Source organism: Hydra viridissima, unplaced genomic scaffold (genome assembly GCF_058129835.1).
Source record: "Hydra viridissima isolate aposymbiotic clone 2 unplaced genomic scaffold, HvirCarnegie_v1 scaffold_15, whole genome shotgun sequence".
Lineage (NCBI taxonomy): Eukaryota > Metazoa > Cnidaria > Hydrozoa > Anthoathecata > Hydridae > Hydra > Hydra viridissima.
In genome coordinates, this window is record NW_028324314.1 from 3,832,567 (window position 1) to 3,849,681 (window position 17,115).

The window sequence follows — 17,115 nt, forward strand, 5'->3', positions numbered from 1 at the left end:
ACAGGATTCATTATTCACAAATTATTCTTCAAACAACTTTTTTACTCTCTCTGAAACTCTAATTTAAAGTTTAAAATTAGAAGATAACATTAAAAATGCAATTTTTAATATCACTATATATGACGTAAGTATTTATATTTATTAATTTATATAGTTTTGAAGTAGTTTAAACTCAAATGTTATTTTGACAAAAAACTTCATAAGTGATAATGAAGCAAACCTGTAAAAGATCATTTGACGTAAAATATTCCTTAACGAACTTTTATTTTTCTGCCAGGTCCTCGGGTCACAAAATGTGAAGACTCTAGAGACTATTTATGTATTAGGGAAAAAAAAACCTCGCCAAGAAAAGTGGTTCATCTGAAAGATGTTCTTCACCTTCAATAACAAGTTACTTAAAGCAAAAACTTAAAAAGGATGATGATTGGGAAAAATTAAGAGAGAAACTAAAATCAGATATGATTGAGAACCAGTTTTCTCCACGTGATACTTTATGCACAATGCGTATGAAATAAACAAGTTCCTCTGAGGAAAGTAGATAATCGTTGTGAAGATTGTAGATGGCAACGAAACTTCTGTTTAGAATGTGCAACATCACCTCATTGTACTGCTAAAATGTTTCATGTACTGCAGTTATGAAGGTAATTGCGTACATATATATCATATATATATATATATATATATATATATATATATATATATATATATATATATATATATATATACATATATATATATATCATATATATATATATCATATACTTATATATCATACATATATATACAGGCACACACACACACACACACACACACACACACACACACACACACACACACACACACACACACACACACACACACACACACACACACACACACATATATATATATATATATATGATATGTGACTAAATTATTCACACCCTATTACAAAATATGCAGTGGTAACCAAAGAATAACCAAACTGATTTAAATAATTTTTATAGATACTAAAAAAAAATTATTACAACAACTGTTAATAATGTAAACTAAAATATTTGCAAGATTAATTTTTCGAAGTGTCTTTGTAGAGCGCAATGCGCTCTACATAGCCATAAGCTGCTCAGAGCGCAATATTGTACACGCATGCGCAATTATTTTATTATAACAGTGCGATTTATATTTCACAATAAAGCTGGTTAGATAGGCGCTTAGGGTTAGGGAGAGGGATAGGGATAGGGATAGGGATAGGGATAGGGATAGGGATAGGGATAGGGATAGGGATAGGGATAGGGATAGGGATAGGGATAGGGATAGGGATAGGGATAGGGATAGGGATAGGGATAGGGATAGGGATAGGGATAGGGATAGGGATAGGGATAGGGATAGGGATAGGGTTAACATCAACAAGACTTAAAAAAAAAAAAATTTAGCGCATGCGAACAAAGTATTGCGCTCCGAGTAGCATATGGCTGCATAAAGCGCATTGCGCTTCAAGTAGCAACGGCCTTAATTTTTTTTCTAATTAAAAATGAAAACTTCTTTAAAATTGCTGTATTAGGAAGCGTTAAAAGTGTTCATATTTTTCAAAGTTTTTTTAATTTTATCCGAGTTTTTTGTTTTATAGTTAATTAATATTTATCATAAAATCCATGGACATAAATTACTGCTTGTAAGTGGCGAGGAACACTATGAATTAGGTTTTTTAAATACTTTTGAGTAATATTATGCCTCCAAAGCTAAAAAGAAACCTTGTTTATTGATGCTGTGCTCAACCCAATTAACTTTTTGTCCAAATATTACCACAAATTTTTTATTGGATTGGTATCCGGGTTTTGAGCAGATCACTCCAACATTTCTATTTCATTTTCTTCGAAATATCCTTAGGCAATCTTACTAGTATGTTTCGGATCATTGTCTTGTTGGAAAACAAATTGACCAGGTAACCTTAATATATTGATGGCAGTGATATTTTGAATAATATGAAGTAAAATTAAAAGTAAAAATGATTGATTTTGTTAGTGTGAGTAAAAACCAATAATAGGAACGAAAACTGAAATTGAATATAAGCATCAGAAACGAAATTAGGAATAGAATTAGGAATTATTTATGCATCAATTATTTATGCATTAACTATTACCGAACGAAAATTATTGCATATTAACAAAAATTCATCAATTTTTTTTTTTTTTTTTTTTTTTGACAATTAATTTACAAATTTTACATACTTGCTTTAAAAATTTGAAACTTTACTTACAAAATTTGAAGTCTTTTATTTTGTCCGCGGAAAAAAGTTTAGTTTAACTGTTCAACTTGAGCGAAATTTTGATTTCATAGTGCGCCAATTAAAACACCTGTAGAATGAGAACCACTCTATATAGTTTGATAAAAATTGGTACAAATACAGCTTATAGCCACACTAAACTCTGGATAAAATTTTATCTGGATTGTTTTACTGGTTAAGGATTTATAGCTGTTTTAGTTTATATTTTGTTAGTTTTTTGCTACTTGTACCTCAAAACGTTACCAATTACTGTGATATTCGGTCACTATTTTCAAAATAATGTTTACATAAGTGTTCTACTATGTAATACCAACAGTTTTTATTATAATTGTTTAATTGCTACATGTGCCGTTTTCACTTTATAGACCAAATATTAATTTGCTATTTGAAGCGTGGTTTGACTTGGTTTATGCATAAGGTGAAAATCTCAGCATTTTCTAAGGTATAAATTACTGCCAAAATGCATAAAAATGCTAAAAAGTGATTGAAAAATTTTTCTAAGGATACCTACATAGAAAATAAAAAAATTTTATTTTTCTTAAAACAGAAAAACTGTGAGAAAACCAAATAGTTGTTACATTGACTAAGATAATTGAATTAAAAAATTTAGATAATTAAGAAAACTGACCACTAAAAAGTTTGGAGGGCCAGTCTGAGGAAAATCAATCTTCACATATTAGGGTTGTTTTGAAGCAAAAATTTATAAAAATGATTGCAGAGGCACAAAAACAGAAAATCTCTATCGAAAGCGTTCTAAATGTGTAATAATTTTTGAAGACAGAAGTGTTATGAAGGGCAGAATAGTCCTTTGAAGAGCAATAAAAATCGTTTGTAGGACTGTCTCATCAAATAAGATCTCTTCTAAATTGTCATTAAGTGTGACAAGTATCTTTGATTTAAATAGTTATAAGTATGTTAAAAATTGTAATTGCTAACAAGTTTCATTAATAATTGTTAACAAGTATCACTAATTTAAATAATTATAAGTATGTTAATAATTGTAAGTATGTTAACTGGATTGTTTTCCAATATAAACTTAAGTTAAATTTTAAAAAAGGCAGAGTTTGATTTGGTGAAGTTAGATTTAGTGAATTAACACAATACCAAATCAAGCAAAGATTCATGATGAAAATCGAAAGCTTGTGTGCTTGTTGTGTCTGAAAAAATGTTTAAGACAGCTTACTGTTTTCCAAGCAGATTGAATATGCAAACTGTACAAGGCCAAGGTCAATATCAGTTATTCTATCGTACTACAAGGACTCTAAGAATCGTGAAGAACTACTTTGTCAAGGAAACAAGAGGGAAAAGAAGTTGCACTCCCCACTTTGTTTGATTTCAAGCCATAACAAATGAAAGAAAAGCATCCTCTTGAAGAACAAAATATCATTGAGAAAGAACCAAGTATGGGTTGCAGCAACTGCCTTAGCCCTTTAAAAAAAGGTTTGCCACGCCAATGCTCTCTAATAAAGTACAGGAAAACCATCAATCTTTAGCAGTAAATGATGCTAAAGCGGCCAAACAAATTGCATCTTGAGTTATTTCCAATAAAGAATTATCTCCGGAAGACACTATTCGAGTTGCTAAAGCATCCGGCGGGCTTTCACCTAAAATAACCCTCGGTAAATATATATTCTTAAATAATTTTTACATACATATATTGAAAGAAAGTCTTAACTGTTAAGAAATGAGGCAGAAGAAATGACAAATGAGAAAGAAAGTCTTAACTATTAAGAAATGAGGCAATTTGAAATTTAAGAAAAGATAGATTTCAGGAAACACTTTTTTGACATGTTCCTAATCTCTTTTAAAAAAACAAACAAAGTTTACTATAAACATAAAAAATCCATGTTTTGGTTTCAGGTCAAAGTAGTGCCCTCCCACCGTCAAGCGCTCCAAAATTAACCACTCCAGCTTCAGCTAAATACACACACAAATGTTACACGGATGTAAAGAAAAAACGAAATGCAGAAAAAATATTTTTGAAATGTAAAATTATTGAAATCAATTCTACATATTCCCGAAATAGTGGAAAGACAAATACTCAAACAATAGCAGACTATTTTGAACACCGAATCGATGCGTGGCCAACGTAATCAAGTGAATATCAAGTACACTCACACACTTGATATTCACTTGATTGCGTTGATAGCGTGATTGAAGTTATTGTTAATACCAGCTACCTAATGGCATTCCTTGATCAGTCGTCGTTTCGAAAGATGATAAAAACATTTGACCCAAAATTTAAATTGCCAGGTAATAATTAGCACAGCTAAACTTTTAAATTATTGTTTTAAATTCATTTATTACTAAACAACTTTTAAATGTTTTCCTGTAATTATAGTATCATTAATAGAATACTATAGTAACTAACAACATTAACTGATGTGCAATAAATTTTAACTGATTTAAATCTTGAATTGCAGGGTCTACAACATTGAACGTGAGGATAACCGAATGTTTTCATCTACAATCTGCACAACTAAAAGACTTTATGAATCATACCAGCAAAATAACAATTTTTATTAATGGTTGGACGAAGAATGGTCTCACAGCATTGTTAATTGGGATTTCTGCTTGTTTCAATGACATCACCATTGATAAACCACGACATACTTTCCTAAATTTGATGGAACTCCAACATCCCACACGGGTGAGATGCTTGCCGAATGTTTAAAGAAATGTCTTGACCAGTTAGAGAAAATCAAGTTATTTTGATTGTTTCAGACAATCGGTCTAATATGGTTAAAGCTATCAGGCTATTATAGGAAGTGTATACAGCTTAGAAATCTGACGAATCTGAATTTTATGAGTTTGAATCTGACGAGTCTCAGTCAGAACAAACTGATTATTCCCGGCCAGATCATATTCCATATTGTCCAACGCCCTGTATGGCTCACACATTCCAGCTTCTTATAAAATCAGTCAATGAACATTATAGTGCAACCATCTTAGAAACAAGACAAGTTGTATCAAAAATTAGGAAATCAAGTGTGGCAATTGAGAAACTTATTGACAAGTGTGGGAAATCTCTGATAACTTGCTGCACCTCAAGATGGAACAGCACATATCAGATGATTGACTGGCTGTTGAAAATAAAGGTATCGGTGAATGAAGTTCTTACGGAAATATTATGATACATATTATGATTACTTATGATAGTAGTGTATAGAAATTATTTTCGGAAATTTATTAAATTTACAAAATTGCGTCTCACCTTATTTAAACTAAAAAAGTTAAAATGGTAATAAATTCTAAGAAGTTCATTAGCCGTCATCATTAAAAAACAAGACAGGGTATGTAGTGTTTAAATTAGGTTCACTAATAACACGGAAAGACTATATTCTCTTCCGTCTGCAGTATGTTTATTAGATCCAACCGCTGCTGTCTTTATCCTCACATCGGAAATGAGCACTTTTCTCCATGCAACAAAGATGTATATAACAAGTGTTTGTGGAGTAGAGCCAGAATTACAAGTTGCTGCGGAGTCAATTGGATCTGAATGAGAATCTGCTGCCATAAAGCGCTTTAAGTTCTTGTCAAATAGAATCTTTTCAAAAGAAGAAAAACTTTTTAACCAAGATAATATTGCTGTTGCAAGTCAGCTGTCAAGGTATTCGACAAACATAAGCGGTAATGAAGCGCTGCCAAGTAACGGCCTGCTATTATGGAAACAAAAAAAAAGCAAGCATAGCAATATTGCAATGTTGGCTAAAGATTTATCGTCCGCCCCAGCATCACAGGCGTTTGTAGAAAGGGTTTTTCACTTTTTTCATTTTGTGGAATGTTAACTGTTGGTCGCCGCAATTGAATGAAAAAATCATTAGAGATAAGAATTTTTATGAAACTGAACAAAAACTTGTAATTACAATTCAACCAGATATTTTTTTCGAATTTCAAAAATAAATCTTATTATAATTCGGTTGAATTGTAATCATTGAATGACTATTTTATGACTTATTTAGTTTAATATTAAGTTAAAAAATTGTTTAAACATTTTTTTTGAAACTTATGTATTATATCATTTCTTGAAATAATGAAAGGGAGGACCGGGGCTACTTGGCTACTTAAGTTGATAAATTGCGTATACATGCAGAGCCTTTTATTAAAAATTGCCAGAAATCTTAGGGAACCTTCCTAGTTGACTATTTCATCTTTCACAGTAGTATTGCAGGGATACGCGCATGCTCTAAGGAGATATTGTGATTTATGAGTTTTTTGGAGAAAACTGTAATTTTTAGAGCATTGCATTCTTCTTACTTTGTGAAGAAAAATGTGGGTCCTATGAAAAAAAAAAACTCCAGCCACCATTGATTTTCTATTAACAGTCAAGTTTTTTTTTCAGGATCTGTAGGTTATTTATTGAAAAAAAAAGGTTTTGGGGTTAGTTGGGAAAATTTTCACGGGGCAAGTTGGAAAACGAAAATATTTTTATAAAAATTGATTTTTTTTTTTTTTTTTTATTTTTGTTTGTAACAACATTAAAAAAAATTATTTTTCCGAAATAAAAGTTTTGGGGAATTTTTTTACTAGGAACAAAGGAGGAATCTTGTTTTGACTTCATGTACAAACTACTAGTTGGTATCAACTCATAGAAATATTAAATACTTGGACTAAAATCGTTGTTAAAATAGATAGTAAAAAAAATATAAATTTTTACTCACTAATACGTTAATAATTATTTTTGTAGTTTGCGCAAAGTTACACCGGGTTGGTTTAAGTTGGCTAACTTGTTTGTTTGTTCTTTTTTTTTTGAGGCTCAGGAAGGGCTCTAATATTTTTTTTATTTAAATGAATGCAATCGAATAAGTTACCCAAATTCATACACTTCAAGGCTACATTTTAATTTCTGTAAAAAATGTGCCGTTAGGGCTTTTAATTGCAGTATAATTTGATTGAAGTAAAATATGAACTGAATTAATAACTGAAAAAAGAAGTAAAATTATTGAAATATAAGAACTGAACTAATTCGAAACTGAAATAGGAATTATTTTATAAGTAAAATTAAAAGTAGAAATTAAATAAATTCTACAAGAACTGAATAAAAACAGAAATAGAAGTTATGCTTTGAACTTAAACATCACTGGTTTATGGAAGGCATAATGTTGTTTCGTAAAATATTTACATATCCAGCTCCTGTTTATTTTTCTTCAAATTGAACTAAGTTATCAATTTGGGAACCATAAAACTGTGGGACACATAAAACCATGGGACAAATAAAAAAGGTTTTTATGTGTCCCACGGTTATGTCTCTCGCATATTCATCACTTCCCTCATCTGTCTAAATTTCATTAATTCACTAGGAACTAATAGAGAACTCTTCTTGTGAAACAAAGATATTGCCAAGTGCTTTTGAAACAGTGCTCAGCTTTTCCTCTGCTAATATTTTATTCATATTTTTTAGCCTGTTTTAAAACCTTTTTATTAACAAATTCGCAATACTTAGAAATCCTTGACCAAACACTGTTGCCTCAATAGCTATTAATAATGTTGCTGCAACAATTCTAGATAATACTCCAACACTAGCAATCCCATAAATATAGCTATAAACGTTGTGTCAGTAGTGCTAGTTTTATTAGAGATTCTATGAAACTTATCAGGACGATTAACAAATTGACGAACCAGATTGATCCGATAGTAGGACCGAATAAAAAATACAAACAAAAATTCATTAACTCTGCTACAGATTTTGTTTATTTTAAGCCAGTTGTAACTTAAATGTAGCTCTTTGAATTAAATGTTTAAACTCGATTAATCGTTCTGATTTTCAGATTTGAAATCTTATGCTTGAACGATAAATTCCGAAATTGAATTTCTTAACTTACATACTTCTAATCTTAAACTAAAAGTATTCATCCTGAAAAAGATAAACAACAACAAAAGTTGTTGACGTTTTCCTAACAAACAGTTACAAAAGATTTGAAATACTAGTTTTTGCTTTTAAATAAAAAGTCTTTAAATATTCTCAATAATCATATGAGACATTTGAGCAGTTTTAAGAACTGGTGTAATCAAGTCCAAACTTAGAGAAGTCAAAATGGGCTTTAGTGGAAAAATGTTTCAACAAAATGAGGATCAAATACTGTTCGAAGTGCTACGTGAAATAGGTGAATTACTAGTTACAAGTAGAAAATGCAAGTTTTTTAAAGCTTTTTTGTCTACCACAAAAAAAAAGCTCAACGTGTATGACTAATAAAGCACATTGAGAGTTAGAGTGACCAGTATCTAAGACATTTTGTTTTATAACAAAAGTGCGTAATATTTCGCAGAACTCAAAAAAGTCCTATATGCAATGTAAAGCTTATAAATAACTCTCTTTTATTTGTTACAACAAAAAAAGAGAGTTAATTAAGAGCATTACACTGCATATTTGGCCTGCAAATATATAGGGCTAGATTTTGGTGAACTTAGAGTCTATAACGCTAATAACATAGTCACATAATAACGATAATACAGATTCTGCATGTAAATTTTTCAAATAACAAAAGAGTTTCCTGATTGTGTGTGCAGTCGTTGCTTTTATTAGCACGAACATTAGGTCAGAACGGCTTATTTCGTATCAAAAATGTTTATAAGAGCTGGTAGGTAGAGAGAAACTCTTTGAAATTTGAAAACTTCCATTTCCATACCGTTATTCTTTTCACATAATCATAAAGCTTGATTTCCCAAACGCGCGTAGTTGTTCGTTTGCTTTTTGTTTTCATTTTCATGCCAGTAAATGGTTTGGTAAACCTGATGCAGACCATGCTTTAGAATTTCTGAATTAGTAACTACTAGAGGATAAAACTGTGAAGTAGATTAAAGTTGAGACTTCAATCTTCTCCATAAATTCTATCGTGACGAGGTAGAGCAGGATTATTTGCCCAGTAAGATTTTACTTTAATAAACTCTTCTATCTTTATTTTTTACTCTTCTATAAGCTCTTCTATCTTTATTTTTTACTCTTCTATATATATATATATATATATATATATATATATGTATATATATATATATATGTATAGAAGAGTAAAAAAAAAAGATGGAAGAGTTTGAGAGAGTTTGAAAGAAGCATTTTCTAGCTATATATATATATATATATATATATATATATATATATATATATATATATATATATATATATATATATATATATATATATATATATATATATATATATATATATAGCTAGAAAATGCTTCTTTTTGTTCAGTTCTTGAACTCTGTTTAGACTTAGGAAAATGTTATATCAAAGCCTTTATCGCTGTTCCACATATAACAATTCCGGTTTGGTTTATTCCAATTATTCTTTTCGTCGGATTGCCATCATTTAGATGGCAGTTTGGAAAATAGTAAAAACAATTTTATATTAAAAAAGTAATTATTTTACTGATCAGATATACACATTTTTTAATATTTCGATAAAATCAAAATGTTATTAGCATTTATCTTTTTTTTGAGCGCTTGATTCCAATCTTCATGAACCTTTAAATGGTACAAAGTTTTACTTATGACCCTACAATCAAAGCTTTAATATACCATTTGTAAACTGATTTTTTAAAATCAAAATAGAAATAGATTTGGAGAAACTGCAGGGTGTAATTACCAAATGTTGATTATTAAAGATCAGTCAATTTTGATCAGTAAAGATCTGTCAATGTTTCATTCTCTCGCTCAAACTGTTAGAAGGTTTGGTACACAAGTTGATATCGTTCTCACTCAAGTGATTCCACCACAAAGAAAGAAGTCATCATGGGGGCTGCTGTTTTTATAAAGAACACTAAATGATTTGTTAATAAACCTCCCTTTAAAGGCTTCGATTGAGCAGGAAAGTGAAACACGTGGGTCACCAAAGATAAAGCTATTTTATCGCCAGCCATTTTTTATAGCTTATAATAGCAGGTGGTGCGTTTTTATTTAAGTCTAAACTGATGATGTTGTTGAGAAATGTGAGACTGTAAAGAGTGTTCGTTTGAGGGACATAACGAAGCACATCCTGTATTTCTGATGGTAAAACTAAAAAAGATGCATAAAAACTTTAAAAACACGAAACTAATTAATCTACAAAAAGACAAATTTATGGGGAAGAAAAGAATAAAACTACAGGCTAAGAAAAGAAAATGCCAAATGGTTACTGAAGAAAAAGTAAATTCTAAATTAAGTGCATTTACAAACTACTCGACCAGAAGATTTTTCCGTTTGATAACAGGGGGCCTGTTGCCTAGAACAAAAATAAATTTAAAAAATGTCAAAGTAAATATTATAGGTAACATCATACAGAATCTTTTCAAACTTATGCAGAGTTTGTTTAATCTTAACATGCAATTAAACCTCTAATAGTAAATGTTCTTATAATATTAAATTATATTATAATATAATATTTTTACATTATGATATAATAATGTTAAATTTATTATAATAGCTCTTTAAATATTACCTTTGTGTAACTGGCAAGCATTTGTACACAAAACTTGTTGTTTCAATTTTGGTGCTATTTTGATTATCATAGCTCCATTTTGGATGGACCAACGTGTTGTCTATAGAAATAAAAGTAAGCATGAAATGGATTTTAATAAATTGTTAATTAAAAAAAATATTTATAATTTAATTATTTTTATGATACTCAGAGCCATTTATTTTTACTCTTTTTTTTTGTCGTTGTTCTTGCTGTTTATCTTATGTAATTTAAATACTAGAAAAAAGCTCTTTCTTCTTATTGTTAGGGTAAAATATGATAAGGTGCTACAAAATGAAAAAAAATACCTCGTTTGTTCAACTTTTTCTTTGTTTCTTGAATTATAATTTTCTGAAAGGATTGCGTAAATCGGTCGTTATTTATTCCCATCCACCAGATTTTCATCACAATTATAAAAGCATTCTTTCCTTCGAAAATTAAATCTTCGTTTAATACATAGCTTATCGAAAACTTTAGAAATGAGTCGATGTACATTTTACGAACCTAAAGTATTTATTTAACGATAGTTTATCGGTTTCATCTTTATATATAGGTAACGCAATTTACTTCAAAACAACAATGCAGAGGGGCGGTTTCTTTATCGAAAGTTCTAAACGTTTTTTAAAGTAACAAAAGACAAGTTAAAACTCACAAATATTCGCTTTAATTTTCCTCCTTCGATAATTGGACTAAAATTCATGCTGGGATCTTGTTATGCAATGCTTTCAAAGCTTAGTTCCCTGTCAGGATTGAAAGAAGTAGTCAGATTTTCAAGATCAGCAGTGCAGTCGGAAGTCGTGGTTATGTTGACATCGACAGAAATATTTTCACTGTAAAGTAAAATAAAATAGTGAAAATAATAAATTGATCGTCAACCGTTTTTAAACTCTTTATTCCTTCAGTTACCCTACGAGTTTTGTCAGTCATCGCCATCTTTGTAGCATATTAGGTGCTTATAGTAAAACAAACAAAATATATAACTTTGTCACTTATATTTCAATATCATATTGTAAGCTTATCATGTATGCAATCTTTGTAAAATTTGCATTATTGATTTTTAATTGTTTTAAATACTTTGTAGTCGTTGAGATATGATCACCTGCACCTTCGAGATTCTAACAATATTGTGAAAAAGCTCAAAAACTCAAAGTGCAATTTCATTTGTACTTTAACAGGTCAACAAAATAGAATAAAAAATTCACACAGCTACATACTTATTTATCAATATTACGCATATGATTGTTTTATAAAATATACATGCAAATAGTGGGTATCAACAAAATAATTATTTGCAATTGGGGGCCCGTATTTCAAGCACTACAAACGATTAACATTAACGTCTTGAGATTTCAAATTTCCAACAGTAACCAATTAAAGTCCAGCAGTAAACCAATAAAGTAGGCAATAAACCATTCGTTTTAATGTTACCTATTGGCTTCCTAGATGGGTTGAATCTCTTTTTGGTATGTACTCTTTCAGCTTTCATATTAGTCAAACAATTCCGTTTTTCAAATAATTCGGTCCGGATTTGGTTCGGTTTGGATGTATTACACTAACATTATTAGTATTAAAAAAGATCTTTGTCGTCGTTTGTTGTCGTTTGTTGTCGTTTGTCGTTGGTTTCATTTTCACTAAAATTATCACTATGATAAGAGTTTACAGTTATATGGTCAGAACACACGTCGGTTTCTCCATCAAAGTATTAAATTCTTTATTAGAACACTCCACTTCAGCTAGTTCACTAATTTCTTTTTCGCTAAAAATTCAATTTTTCGTTTTTTTATTTGAAAACAATTCGTGTGCAAACTGCATGAACGCCAAGCTCATACTGATTGTATGAGAGCGCAGCTGAGGCGTCCTGGGTAGAGTGACAGACTTATAAATTTTTATTTATTGAACGTGGTAAAAAAAAATTTCGACGTTTGATATTGAAGCATGATATTTAAGGAGTATAAAGAAAAAAGAAAAGTTATTTAAATTCAAATACTGAATTAAAGAATAAAGTACCGAAAAGGCCCGAGAGGCCCCAAGGTTACATTAACGGTTAGACAGCTGACAGCACAAAAAACGTTGTAATAAGTGGATATATTAAAAACCAAGTTTATAAAGTTACTTAGTCCTGTTTTATTCAAATGCTTTTTTTAAAATACCTTTTCAGATGTTTCTTTTTTTTTGCTCAGAGATAATTGACTCTTGCTGTCAAAGTTAACTTTATTCTGCTTCTTCATTCAATGCATCTTTATTAGTGATACACTGGGTTTTCAATATAAAATCCGGTTGAATAATGATGAAACAGTAATTAGAATATTTGAAACAAATTCATTTGCTTAGTGATTTAAAAACAGAGCTGCTGTCACTAGAATAACAGCAGTTTTTCGCTTATTGACTGAAAAAAACTTATTTCGCTTATTCACTAAAATTAACTGTAGTGAACTACACTTTAATCGTTTGCTCACAGAACAGAATAACCAAGACAACACAAGTTTGTACTTTGTCCATCATATGATGCAATTCCTCTGATAAAAGCATCGTGTTGTAAAGCTGAGTTGACAATTTATACAAATAGCAATATTCACCAGATTGCCAGTAAGTATTAACATTTCAAATCAGACATTAATTCATTTAAACTTGTTCGCGCTTTTTTACTTCAAACTGATATTGTTGCTAGGAATCAACTTTAATGGTGTGCCGTTTTTGTTCGCAACTCACAAATTGAACTCTCTTTAGAAACAGGATTTATAGCTTGTCTGCCTTTTTTCCACACACATTTTACAACCTTCAAAAAGGTGGCTCACTTTACAATAGTAACGTTTCTTTTTTCATAAACTTTTTTGTTCTACGAATTTGTATTTTGTTTATTATATAAGCATATATTTTTGAAAAAGGGAAGAGGTTTTGTCTTCTCCTAAGTATGGTTATGGTGATGTCTCCCCTCCCTTCTTAAGTTTACAAAATGCAACAGCAAAATCCGCTCGCAACAAGAAAAAAGTTGCACCCATTTCACTCAGGCAAAAAGCTTTTCTTAAGAAAGGGTTTCTCAAACGAATTTCAAATATATTGCTCAATGTAAGACAAAAGTATTGACAATCAGGCCTTTGGTATCGTATTGATTGGTATTGACCAAGATTAGCTGAGGCGACCAGCACCAGTTGAAATCAGATTCAGATTACCATTACCATTTCTGCCACAATAGCAGACATTTAACGAACGAGAATCATCATGAGATCTTAGTTTCTTCAATACCTTAATATGATTTATTTTACACTACATAATAACACCACAACCAAATAAAAATTTTTTTTGGATTTTCTATAACTTTTATGTATAACAATATAAGGTTCTTCAGGATATTTAATTTATTGAAACAAAATACACGTCTTAGTATGTATTCAAAACAGTTCATTCTCTGAGTGAATCAATTCAACCGTAAAATAATTTTCTTTTATACATACAATTTTTTTGTTTTATTTATCTTATCAATTTTACTAATTTCTTTTCAAACAAACAAAAGTAGTTAAAATATTTTACAACTCAGTGTAATGTGTTTTCATAAAAATTAGAAGAAACCGTATTCGGTTTAATCTTTTGATCAGTAAAAATCAACTGCTTAAAAGATGCAGTTGGACAAACTTTTCTGCCGGACGTTGGCGGTAGTATTTAATGTTAGAAAAGAGAAATAAAGATCTATTATTTGATTTTCTTTTATTATCAATTTAAAACGATGTGAGAAACTCTCTCGTTCATTGATTTTTGTGAATTTAAATATCCTTATGGTCCGGAAAATTTACAACCCGGAAAATTTCTTATGATATTTACAAAGAATGATATCCTCATAGTTATCATGGCTATACGTTAGTTTCTGTGTGTCTAATATCCTGACAGTAAAGAATTAACAAAGAAAACTTTTAAAAATATTATTAAAAAAAAAAAGTCACTTTGTTAATTTGCTTGATGAAAAAATTTTCAGGCTGCAAGTCTTCACTGACCGCGTAATTGTGACTGGAAGTAATGTTACAATTGTTGTTGTTTCGTTAGAGAATTGTATTACAGCCCATTCTGTGCTCTTATTTTTGGCACCCATGTCTCCAATCTGAAAAGCAATCACTTGAGAGATCATTTAATCACTTATCAAGTTTTATAGCTACAATGAGCAGTATAAGTTGTGCGCCGGAAAAGTTGTATGTTATATAATTTGTATGTCATATATATTTTATACCTACCAGTTGTCTAATGAACATAGTATTAGACAATAAAGATAAATATATTTTTAGCAAAACGTTTTTTGTATTTGCTGTGCATAAAATGTTTAAAAATAAAGAAATTTTTAGTTTGAATGAATTACCTTTGCAATTATGTCATAATAATTTTCAACTTTTCCGTACGGAGGATCCTCGTTATAAGTTTCTTGAATTGAGTTAACAAGCTGACTGTCATTATGCCTCAATAAGGTTCTAGTAGCAAAAGAACTTCTTCCCAAATCAACAAGTTGTGAAATAATAAATCTACCAGACCTCTTCACAGGATCATCCAGGCTATCGATCATGAAAATTTCGCTTTTATCATTTATCTTGGCGAAATAACTAATTCTAACACTAATTTTCATTAATGATCCAATGGAATAACTCACCGGATTGAATAACAACATAAGCACTAGGAAAAATTAAAAAGTTTGTTTTTAGAACTTTATATATATATATATATATGTTATATATATATAGGTTGAAACAAGAACAGAAACTATCCCCATCCCCAACCCGTTTCCATTGGGTTTTTTCTCATCTTCACCCTCTCTCCATCAGGTTTCTCCCCATCCCACCCTATTACCGTCCCCATCCCCACTCTATTACCGTCCCCATCCCTATCGTTTCTGCTTCTCCCCCGTCCAGTTACTGCATCAGAGATAAAAATTTACATAAAAAAAATGTTATATTTTAAAACTTTTTTATAAATATAAAATTAGAACTGTCCGGGGTTGAAAAATATTAACACTTGAATATTATCAACACATAGACCTCATTTCTTTGACAACACGGGTTGTACTACCTATTTTTTCCGGTATTAAGAAATGTTATAATCAAAATCTGTGCTGTTCCAGTCGCTGTCAACCTTATTGATGGAAGCATTTTCACTTTCAAGTAAATTCACAAAAAAAAATCATTTGAATTGTCTTTATGTATTTTCCTCTTTTTTTTTTTCAAGTGGCTCAAGAGATGTATTTTGAGTCCAAGGAGGTTGATCTGACTAGAGAAAAATCATTGAAAATACTTTTTTAAACTTTTCAGTATTTCTTTAATTCCTTCTTCTGTCATTATTTTGGTTACAATTCTTTTAAATTTTTGATCCACAGCAGTTGCAACTCTTTACATTTCATTTATTGGAAAATAGCGCTTAAGCACTCTGTTTAAACATGTCTTAAACTTTTTTATGATATTATTATCTGTAGCCAATATCTGCAAATATTTTGTTATTATAGTTGCAGCAACCATATGTACAGAACACTCTTCGTCGGTTGAATGATATTTAGTAGTTGTACCAAATGGTGTAGACTCCGTGATGACATTTTTCAATAAAGCTCAATAAAATCTTACGCTGTCATCGTTTTTTGAAATAAAATTGTTGAACGTTAATTTATCCATGTCTATTTATTTTTTTAATTAAAAAATTCTTATAAGTTCAAACTAAATATGCGTGTTAAATGACACATTTAGGCTAGATTCATAAAAACCATTTGTTAAATGATAAATTGTTAATTGTTTTTATAAATCTAATATAAATACTCATTACTATTTTTAAAATAAGTTTTAAGGAAGGAAACACATCCAAAACCTCATCTTACATTCAACTTCTTGCTTCAGCTGCAAAAAGTCTGGCTGCAAAAAACGCGGGTTTTGACTCCATACAGGTTTGTTTAACAGATTAAAAAAACATTCGCTCTTTGCAAAAAAGTTACCTCGTGCTCCTCCATTTTTTAAGTAGAATCGTTAACAATAGGTCATTTTTGTTGTCTTACAGACTTTAATAAGAGATAATTGCTTCCTGAGATATTTTTTTGTAGTTGGCGATCGTCTGAAAATTTCTATCGATTTTCATACCTTCTTAATCAGCGGACTACAAATTACATTATTAGCACCAAATTGGCTGTCAAGATGTTTATGATTAGTTTCAAAATGAAACAATTTTTTGAGGTCAAAAAAAATCTCATCATCGGTAGAGTTGCTCTCTGAAAAATCGTGTTTTTTTGATTGTTCGTCTTTGTCGAATTTCTGATCTATTTGCTTTCCAATATCCTGCTTTTGATGTGGTATGAAAATGAAGTAATATGAAGTAATGAAAAACTTGTACTTTAAAGAAAAATCTTTCTGCAACTGAGTTTAAGCGTTTTTTGTCGGCGATTTTAGTGATTAAAGATTTTCTTACTTTT

The 17,115-nt window shown here is 30.2% G+C and overlaps 2 protein-coding genes across 2 annotated transcripts; both read right to left on the bottom strand.

Annotated features, from left to right (window-relative positions):
* Nucleotides 1-9,898: 9,898 nt before the first annotated feature.
* Nucleotides 9,899-11,394, bottom strand: LOC149878236 (uncharacterized). Its single transcript, XM_090073240.1, has 5 exons — nt 11,347-11,394; nt 11,003-11,198; nt 10,677-10,776; nt 10,411-10,460; nt 9,899-10,255 (listed from the first exon to the last, which is right to left on the bottom strand). The coding sequence occupies exons 1-5, from the start codon at nt 11,392-11,394 to the stop codon at nt 10,101-10,103; spliced, it is 549 nt and encodes a 182-aa protein (XP_089929366.1). The 3' UTR covers nt 9,899-10,100.
* Nucleotides 11,395-14,591: 3,197 nt separating this feature from the next.
* LOC149878237 (uncharacterized) lies at nt 14,592-15,340 on the bottom strand. The gene is made up of 2 exons (XM_090073268.1): nt 15,037-15,340; nt 14,592-14,784 (listed from the first exon to the last, which is right to left on the bottom strand). The coding sequence occupies exons 1-2, from the start codon at nt 15,337-15,339 to the stop codon at nt 14,626-14,628; spliced, it is 462 nt and encodes a 153-aa protein (XP_089929394.1). The 5' UTR covers nt 15,340; the 3' UTR covers nt 14,592-14,625.
* Nucleotides 15,341-17,115: the final 1,775 nt, after the last annotated feature.

Coding starts and splice junctions, on each gene's coding strand:
- LOC149878236 (XM_090073240.1), bottom strand. CDS start 11,394: ATGAATTTTAGTCCAATTATCGAAGGAGGAAAATTAAAGCGAATATTT. Junction 10,777..11,002: donor GAAAAAGTTGAACAAACGAG/GTATTTTTTTTC, acceptor TTATTTCTATAG/ACAACACGTTGGTCCATCCA. Junction 10,256..10,410: donor ATCTTCTGGTCGAGTAGTTT/GTAAATGCACTT, acceptor CATCTTTTTTAG/TTTTACCATCAGAAATACAG.
- LOC149878237 (XM_090073268.1), bottom strand. CDS start 15,339: ATGTTGTTATTCAATCCGGTGAGTTATTCCATTGGATCATTAATGAAA. Junction 14,785..15,036: donor ATTATGACATAATTGCAAAG/GTAATTCATTCA, acceptor ATTGCTTTTCAG/ATTGGAGACATGGGTGCCAA.